General features: G+C 38.1%; 1 protein-coding gene across 2 annotated transcripts in view; it reads right to left on the reverse strand.

The window, feature by feature from the left end:
• Positions 1 to 5,207: 5,207 nt before the first annotated feature.
• Positions 5,208 to 9,508, reverse strand: part of SCG5 (secretogranin V) — a 26,910-nt gene continuing 22,609 nt past the window's right edge. For both annotated transcript variants that reach the window (XM_026051809.1, XM_026051810.1), the window contains exon 6: positions 5,208 to 6,317. In XM_026051809.1, coding sequence (XP_025907594.1) covers positions 6,222 to 6,317 — 96 coding nt within the window. In that variant the 3' untranslated portion in view covers positions 5,208 to 6,221. The remainder of the gene's footprint in view (positions 6,318 to 9,508) is intronic.

Below are 9,508 nucleotides of genomic sequence, written 5' to 3' on the forward strand. Positions count from 1 at the left end.
CCTTTTGCCACAACTCTCCCAGACACATTTTTTTGTTAATCTGTCTGCTTCTGCTGTGGTGGTTTGTGCAATGCCTGGTCCTGCAGGATGTATGAAGTGGTTGGTCCCTGCAGGCAATATAGGCAAGAGATTGCCAACTTGTGGATTGAGGCTGGCTTTGAGACTGAGGTGTAGAGCTATGCAGGTTCACTGAGTTTCAAGCAGTCCTGGGCATGCAGGGGTATAAGTTTAAGTGCCTGAGGGACTTTACAGACAAGAAACATAGCTGTGGATGGACCTTTACTGCCAAAGGAGTTGGAGAACGGGGACAGAGTTTGAGGATCACTCACCTGGCCTTTGGTGTTTGTATTACACACAAGGCTAACTGTGGGCAATGAAGCCATTTAGGGCTCTGGCCCTCAAACCTGGCCGCCTCTGTTCACCTCTCTGCGGATTAGAAATGCTTTCCAATTTTGTAAAACTCCAACCTGAGGACATCTCATCAGACAAAAATATAGATGCAAAGTGTTTTTAACAAGCAGCTGATACTCTAGGAGCAGTCTGTGAAGGATATAGCTTCAAGGCAGTGGACAATTCCTATCATTGTTAGGGGTCAAATGTTGCTGCTGAGAACATAAAAACAGTGGGAAACGGGTGATGTTAGTAAGCCACAGGAATGAGCCAATAGCCTCAACTATTAGGGCAGAAAAGAATTCATGTATTCTAAGTTGAAAGAAACATGTCTTATGTTTATACCTTATTTTTACTCATTGCCTGCATACTGGATATCTTGCACTCCTAAGAACACTTGAAAACAAGTTCTTCAATAACGCATAACTCCAGACTTGTTGCCATCCCAAAAGCTGCAGCAAAGCTGGGTGAACATGGGCAGAGTGCAGAAGCTCCAAGGGGTCAGAAGATCTGGACTGAGCAAAATTCCAGGGCAAACTTCCCCTCTTCTGAGCTGTGCACATATGTTGGCATGTATGCGTATAACCCCCACGGCAGCTGAGTCACAGGGTTGCAGGGGAATTTAACCAATAAGCCACCAACTATGCATAAAATAAGATAATGATACTTATCTGCTGTAAGAATAACTCTCTCAGAACTTGCTTAAATCAGCTATGACTACTTTTTAATTGATAAATACTCTAGGCAGCAATAAAAATAGGTTTCTTAGTTCAATTGCAGTAGCACATCTCCAAGGCTCATAAATCTTCCAGCCATTGTACTACCCTTTGGCGTCACTGGAAGTTTTGCAATTGACTTAGTCACTGGTTGCAGCATTCCTCACACACAGGAAAAAAAATGAGGGAAAGTAAAAACTAACCAGTGCTGAACTATTAGTGCTGCTTTGGATGAGCTGACTTTTTCTTTTTTTGGGTATATTTTGGCCATTTGGAAATTCAAAATGTCACAGTGATGGTCATTTTTTCATTTATTTCCAAATGTAGAAAAATATGTAGCAAGGATTCTGCCCATGAAGAACCAAGATCGTTTTTCCCTGTCTCCTATAAAGGCTGTCCCACTAGAATTTAAGCTACATATAAATGACTTTGAGGCTTTAAAATTAAGATAATGTACTGAAGAAGTGCTAGTGTTATTTTTTTTCCCAGAAAATAAAGAATTAATTAAACAAATTAAGCCTAAGTGCAATATCAGAACTGTACATCCCCTCTCTGACATCTCTCTCTCTGATATTCAGATTCAAGAGATTACAAAAAGTAAAATCTATCTGTAATGGAGATCTTTTGTGACACCTCCCCAAAAAGGACACTATTGTATGGTGGTTAGGTTTAGGACAACAATCTGGAATGAAAGCAGACAATTTTTGTTTATATATTTAAATGATGACTTTCTGGTCTGTAAATGAATGACATCTAGCTCAGGGAGGAGCGAGAGTTTAGGTCTATTGGCAAAAATGCACATTATTTCTCTGCTTTGTCTTTCTCGTTTGCCTCTCTCAGTTAACAATGAAATTTAGCCACAGACTCCCACTACTGTTTTTCTTGGAGAGCAGTGTAGAATGAAGAAATGTTGTAATTAAATGTAAAAGACGCCCATACATTGTAGTAAGAGCTGGATTCCATGTGTTCCATGTGTTTTGGTAATAAGAATGGTCTTTGTAGGGAGAAGGGAAAAGTAAGACAAGGTAGCTCAGGTCTACCAACCTTTGAAGCTTGAAGCCATCCCCAGTACCCACCATCTCTGATCCCTTCACTCACCTCAAACGCACACACATGCAAAAGGACTTTGTGACTCCAATGTGATTTTAAAACCTCTTTCTGTACCAGTTGGTCATGCCACTGCCATGACATTCACAGCCATCTGAGATGTGCTCTGCTCCCATGTGTTGCACATATGGCCAGCAGCTCCTCTACCACCAAGGCTTGCACAATCACAATCACCATCATAAATAAGGCAACCAGCAGCAGTTGCTACATGTTTCCTTCTCACAGGGAAGTAGGATGGTGAGCTGGAATTCAACTCTGTTCTTCACCTGTGTATGTACCTGAGAAACAATTCACTTACTCCTTTCAGGATCTCATGTAGGGGTAAGTCCTGTTGCAAACTTGGCCGTAGGCCTTTAGTCCCGTGCCACTCAGATGCACTTGTGGTTCCTGCAGCCCTTTGCAGCGGTAATTACACCACCTTTTTGTACTTTTCGCTATTTTTTATTCACTTTGTGTCTAAGGATGTCACTGTCAGTGTCTGTGGACTTCGGGGAGCTTGTTGCCTTCATGCGTGGTTGGAAGTGAGCCTCAGCTCTGGGAAGGCATTACTTATTTAAGATTATGGATGATTTAAGATTATTCCATTGCTTAAATAAATCTGAATTTGTTTTTTTCAAATGTATATGAATGCAGTATATCATTTTAGGTGTATGTATATGCATATATGTGGCACTGGATTTGACACTGTTTGTTTTTAAGGCAACTCAGTTTTCCTTCCTACCAAGCACAGAGAAAATAGAATTCAATCTATTTGCCTGCTCTCCCTAGCCAGAAATGTTTGTTTTAGGTTCCTTGGATTAGGAAAATTGAAGGTATTATCCTCTGATTCACTGGCAGTGCCGGCAGCTCCTGACTTGGGAGCTTGGATCTCACTGCGCGGTGGTAGCTGATCAAGAAGTGACAGCGCTCATCCCCCTTGGAGCCACGTGCAAGTGTACCTTCCCTGTATGTTTTACATTTCTCTTCGGCTGGGGCAGCATCTTCTACATCTGGCCACCTTCCCTTTCTTCTTCCAAGCAGTTCATAAATCTGAATCCATGAATTTGGCAGAGCAGTTGTCTTTGAATTCTTTATCCTAATGATCCAGACACGCCAGAGCCCTGATTTCAGTTCTTACAGCCACATATGTAAGAAGCACTTGCATAGATAGTAATCATAGCACCAGTGTTACTGCATTAAGAGTTGGTCTAGCTTACAAGCAAAAATGGCCAGAAGATGCCAAGTTTGTTTTGGGTTGCTGTTGTTATGGGCTTTTTTTTTTTTCTTTTCCCAGCAAATTTAGATGTTTCAAAAAATTGTTTTTGTACAGCATGAAAAGGAAAACAAAGCCTTTTCAACACTTTCACACAGCTTCTGGTTTGAAGCCTGATTTAGGGCATGGATTCAAATCTCTTCATAGTCAAGAAAAAAGTGTACTTTCTTGCTTCCAACTGCTGATATTTGGGGAGAAAAGGGGACATAGATGTTGCTCTAGCCACATTTTACTCCCCAAACTTACTAGATTGTCTAGCCATCATTCTGCCCACTCTGTTTAATGGGTGAAGAAATGTCTTAGCAAAAACCTCATTTTTTTACAAAGCAAGATTCAGGTCAGATTTACTTACAGTCCTGCAAGTAAGGAATATTTTAAGTGTGTCTCCAGACATCCCATTCCCAGGAATGAGTGCCAAGTTTCTTTGGTTTGCTCACAAGTTGCTGAATTGATAAGATTATCAGGAGGGTTTTGTTAGGTGTTTGCAAATATGCCAATAAAAAGAAGCGTATCACTTTTTTGCCTCTTAAATAATTCACTGAGGGTTTTTATATTACTTTCTTCTGTGAGTTTATAGCTTAATATTCTTTACTACTGTATTTATTAAAAGAACACATTATTTTAAAAATGCATAGCCATATATATGTGTGTGTATGTATATGCACACATTACCCCCCCGAGTTAAGCATTGTATCATTAATGGAATACTTTGCTCAGTAATGCTTTATTTTTTTTACTAGTATCACAAATATTTCTTTACCAAACAAAAATAACACTGGCATGGCAATACACTTTATTCTTTATAGCTTCAGATTGTATCTCAAAACCTTATGAGGTCATTAATCCACTTGCAGTTTGTAAAATAACCAGAAAATATTCCCTTTGCCAAATAATGAATATTCTAATCAATAACAATATAGGAGCTGCTTAATCCATAAGAATCCTAAGAGCAACAAGCTGATGATACATGTGTGAGAGCTGAACAGCTATTTACTTTGTTATAACTACTGTTTTGGTGTCGTGAGCTCCTACAGAGGGGAGTTATGTAGTATCATTATGCATTGACTCTAAAGACCAACATTTATGGTGATTTTTTTTATATCAAAGCTACACCAAAATATCTGATTGTGTTTAGACTGTTGGGGGAGTTCAGAGAGCAACGGGGAAGGATCTTTAGGTGGATTTTGCTTTTTGATGAAAACTGCACTAACAAGCTTAGTTAGGAAGGCAGCTCTGCTCCAAAAGTAGATTTGGACTCATGAATCCTTGTACCTTGCCTAGCTGTATTTTTGTTGTACTTTCACACCTACTCATAAATAATCTGGCAAAGGACCACCTCTGTGAATACTGAATATTGTGAATTATTCACTAAGTACTAGGATAGATAAGCAAATGCCAGACATGGTCAGATTTGTGATATTCTGTGAGTACCAACCTAACGTGGAGAGGAACTTCATTTTCCATTAGTTTCCCTGTGTATTTTATGTAAGGGGTCACTGCTATTTTGCTGAGTCTTTCTGTAAAACTAGTGAAAGTAGACATTTTTTTAAAAAGAGATTTGAAGTTCAAGTCATAAACTAACATTATTTTCTATAATCCAAATGCCATTATACTATTCCAGATGCATCCTGAAAAATAACCTTTTTTATATATGTGTGTGTGTGTATATATATATATTTTATATATATATTATACATATATATATGTGTATATATTTATATATATTTATATATATATACACACACACTTTCAGCAGTTCTTTAGGCAAGGGAGAACTCAGTTTGCTGCAATATAAAGTTTTTCATCTTCTCAGGGAATAAGACTATGCTTCCTGGAGCAGTACCAAGAACACTGATAGCCCCCAATGTCATTAGAATATCATAGTGTTTCAGAAGATTATCAGCTGGATGATCCTGCATTTGGATTCACTGTATGTTGCCACAGTTTTATTAACACAGACAACTGTCTCCATCTCCACCTATAATATTCCACGGACACATAATATAAGCACTTTATAATGTGCCAATGCTGCTGTTAGAGGAAAAAAAAAAAGGGCGGGGGGATTGATTTCTAAAAGTACCATTGATAAGGCAATAAGACTCGCAAGTGTTCAGGAAAAGTCATGGAATGATTAAAACTAATAGAAAAATATTCCAGTGGATAAACTCAAAATCAGTTCTTTAATTTTTAAATCTGCACAGCAATAATTGAGACAAATTAGCCTATGAAATATTTTGGAAAATGTCACTTTGCAAACCTTGTAGATTGCTTAAATGTTTATTAAAATAGACCAAAAGCCAAAATTCTCTGGGTAAAATAAATACTTTGCCTTTGCTAAGTAACAATATTTGTGAACAAAACATAAAACTATAATTTTCATGTGTCAAACAAAGTAAAATTTAAGATTAAATGTTGGAGTCAGACTGGGCATTTTTTACATCTCCCTATTTGCAAGCTGCTCATTAAGACTATTTACCTCACATTAGCTATTAAAATGACTAATATTTTTAAAGTTTTCTCCGTGACTAAAATAAAAACAACAGAACTGTCCTTTTACCATAACTTAACGAAAAGCAGAACCATATTTTCGTTATCTAGAGGAACATACTGTTATAAATACAGCTGTTTTTCATCTACAATTATATAAATAATAAACATGCTGCCATTCACAAGGATTTTAATAGATGATTATATATAAGCAATATTACGATCTAGCTGAAGATGGCATAAGTTTTCATCGTTCATTTTTATTGTACTTATTCAGGACCCTTGTCTTCATCTGAAAAATGTGGCACAGACTTCTTTGCTACAACATTATCCAGTCGCTGTCCTTGGAGATATGGGTTCACGCTCTGGAAAAGATTACAAAAATAAAGTAAGTATGTGTTTGTGTGTGTGTATATATGTATCCATTTATATGTATGTGTGTATCTATATATACATTTGTATATGCACACACATGTTCATGGAGATCGTCGCTATGTATTTCTTATCCATCAAATTTTTATGGACTGAAAATAAGTAATTGCTCCTAGCGAGTAAATCTAGAAATCACTCAATGCTTTGCTTTCCAGTAAGTTTTTAGTGCAAGAATTTAATCCATACCACTAAAAAGAGTAACGACTACCTACCGCACAGTGAGGACAAGCAAAGGGGACTGTGCAGCCTAAGGGACAGCATACAGATTTAAATGCTGTCTTTTTGCTCCACTCCCCCCTTCCGTTAATTCTTGCTGCAGGACAGAACTCGTCAGAAATGTTCAGGTAAGCCTCATTTTAAACCATGAACCTCTGGAGGACCTCATGCTGGGGATAAATTAAATATAATAAAACCGTGACATGAGTTTTTCACTGAAGTCTCTTCTTCAGCCCATCTCCTCAGCAGGGACCCCCTCCTCACTGCCCTTCTCGACGCAGAGATAAAAACTCTTCTGGCACAGAAACACAGCCAAGCAAGCTTTTGGCATAGGAAATGGCCCTCGCCACTGCCAAGAAGAAGGGAATGCTGAAAGGAAAATCCCTGGAGAGGGTTTAACTTCGCTTTCACCATATAAGCAGCACGACGCGAGAGTGAAGATGAACAGACCCTGTCCTAAGCTGGTTCAGAGAGCATGGTAATGTAGAAAGCCTCTGCTTTAATTTTATCTTTACCAATGAAATAAAATGTATTAATTGTATTTGTACCTATCAGGCAGATTGATGGAGCTTTAAAATTAACTTAAATACTATTTATGCCCACTTTCAGGTCTCTTCCAGTGTCACTGTAAACAGAATTCAAGCACTTTCTTTCTAGTTCATGGATATGAAGAGAAAAGAGAGAATGTTGGGTTTTGATGCCAAAAAAATTGTGCGTCTCCCTAAGGAGGAGCTCTTGGAGGATGCACTTTTTCCAGTATCTTCTGATTCTTGTCAGGCTGATAGTATCTTAGAAACTACTTTTCATGAAGTATTTCTGTGCTTACTTCACCAAAACTTGGGAGTTCAAAATCAGGGGAAAAAAAAAAAACCCAAGGATTAAAGTATTTATTTTGAAATATACCCAGAAATTGTCAAATATCTGGAAAAAAGATAAAGAGTTTTGGGATTTGTCTATATGTGAGCGTAAAACTTCTTTTTTTCTCTCGATTTGTTGAAATTATCATTGATACTTAATCAAAGTGTAGAATGGTCCTCCTTCTTTTGCAGTTTTGTTTACTGATTACTTTGCTTGCTACAAGTGAAAACAACAAAAAAAAAATTAAGAGCCAGAAATTAATATGGAAAATCCTTGAAAATAACACTAACACTAATTTGATGCTTAAAATCAGGGTGTGTTAAAAATAAGACACATGTAAATGATTTATTTATGTTTGTTTAAAGAAGTTCTGTTTAATGTTAATTTAGTGAAATTCAGCTGTTGGCTTAACTTCTAGGAATTATTTGAAGATTCTTAGGAAGATTAATTGGTCTTTTTCTGGACGGGTAATTGCTTGCTACTTTTTGAAATAAAGTAAAAAAGAATGAGAAAACATAAAAAAGTTTGAACTCCTCTCTTTACTGACAAAAGAGAACACAAAATATAATGCAGAAATTTTGGTGAATTTAAATCTTACACATCTGTGCCAGATTCAGAGCAATGTGGTTCACCAGTGCCTTAGTGCACAGCCCCAGAGCTCCCAGCACCGCGACCCTGTTGTCAGAACCAGCCCTGTTCCGCTCCCGCTGCTCCTAAGTCTGGGGTAGGACGCTCGGCACGTACGGAAATTAAAAACAGGCAGAATCACTTCAGTTGAGGAAGAGGTCACTGGGAGCCTCCTTGTCTTCCATAGGAAAAGTTGTGGAAAGAAAAAAAAAGCCCACAGTAGCATAGGATAAATATACACCTCTGCTTCTATAGGCTGCATGTGTATGTTTAGTATGAGGTGTATGTGTTTTGACAGATGCATATACACAGAAGAAGTAGTTTTGTCCCCATTACAGCTGCACTGCACACACCACAGTTGCTCTGCGTGGACAACTCCTGCACGGACAATTTCTCCAAGGGCAAGCTGGAACGCGCGAGTGACAGAGCCATTTCCCGCAGGATGAGGTCCTCGGGAGGAGCCTGTTGGTCTGGGAGGACCATGGAGCTGGGGTCGGAGGGGGAATTCGATGGGGTTTTGGTGATGTGGAAAACTGCAGTCGGTTGTTGACAACTCAAGATTCGCCTTTAAGCTGATGGAGGAGTGTGAATTGCTCACTGCTGTGTTAGTAACCATTGCAGTATTACTCTCAGAACAGTATTTTGAAGTAATGAGTGCACCCTTAGATGACATGCCTCTGCAAAGAAGATAAATCTCTTGTCAAGCAAGAGACCTGTGCTGCTGAACTCCAGGGCTATCCCTAGCCACAGAGCTGTCCTGTCGTTTTATATCCAATTACATCAGTCAGCGCATAAGAAGAAAATGTATATATCTTCCTTTTTTTTTTTCTCCTGTATATGTCACACTAATCCACCCTTAACATACTGTTCTGTTCTAACTATCAATAAATATTCCACATAACTATTCCCAGAGTGGATTCTGCTTACTTTACAGAGTTAAAATAAGGTGTCATTGCCACTTTTTGCTTTTCTGTTAACAAATTTGAAAATCAAACTAAGCAGGACTCAGATCCTAAGCACACTCATGTAATAATCCTCAAGCTAGATCATTAACTTTTGATTGCAAAATGTTTATTTCTGATGATATGTGATTCAATAAGAAATCAACTCATCTTCTCACTTTCTGGCAGGGACTAAGTTTGAAAGTTTAAAAAAAATCATCTTGCGCTTTAGTTATTCCAAAGCGAATCTACTCCATTTACAATATAAACCCTGCTGTCATGTTTTACAAAGTTCCTTTTTGGCAGAGCTACACTTTAAAATGTAAAGCTCTCTTTTCTTCTTGCAAAAAAATTACACCAGCAGCAAAGCTAAAGACTTTTCCTCTGCCTGAATGTGACTTTTTGAGGGAAGAAAGACTCAAACAATTGAAAAAGAGAGATGTAGTGAGATGCATGTAGTGAGATGCATGTAGTGAGATGCA

The sequence above is a fragment of the Nothoprocta perdicaria genome, unplaced genomic scaffold, assembly GCF_003342845.1.
Source record: "Nothoprocta perdicaria isolate Ctin4 unplaced genomic scaffold, notPer1 scaffold_8, whole genome shotgun sequence".
NCBI lineage: Eukaryota > Metazoa > Chordata > Aves > Tinamiformes > Tinamidae > Nothoprocta > Nothoprocta perdicaria.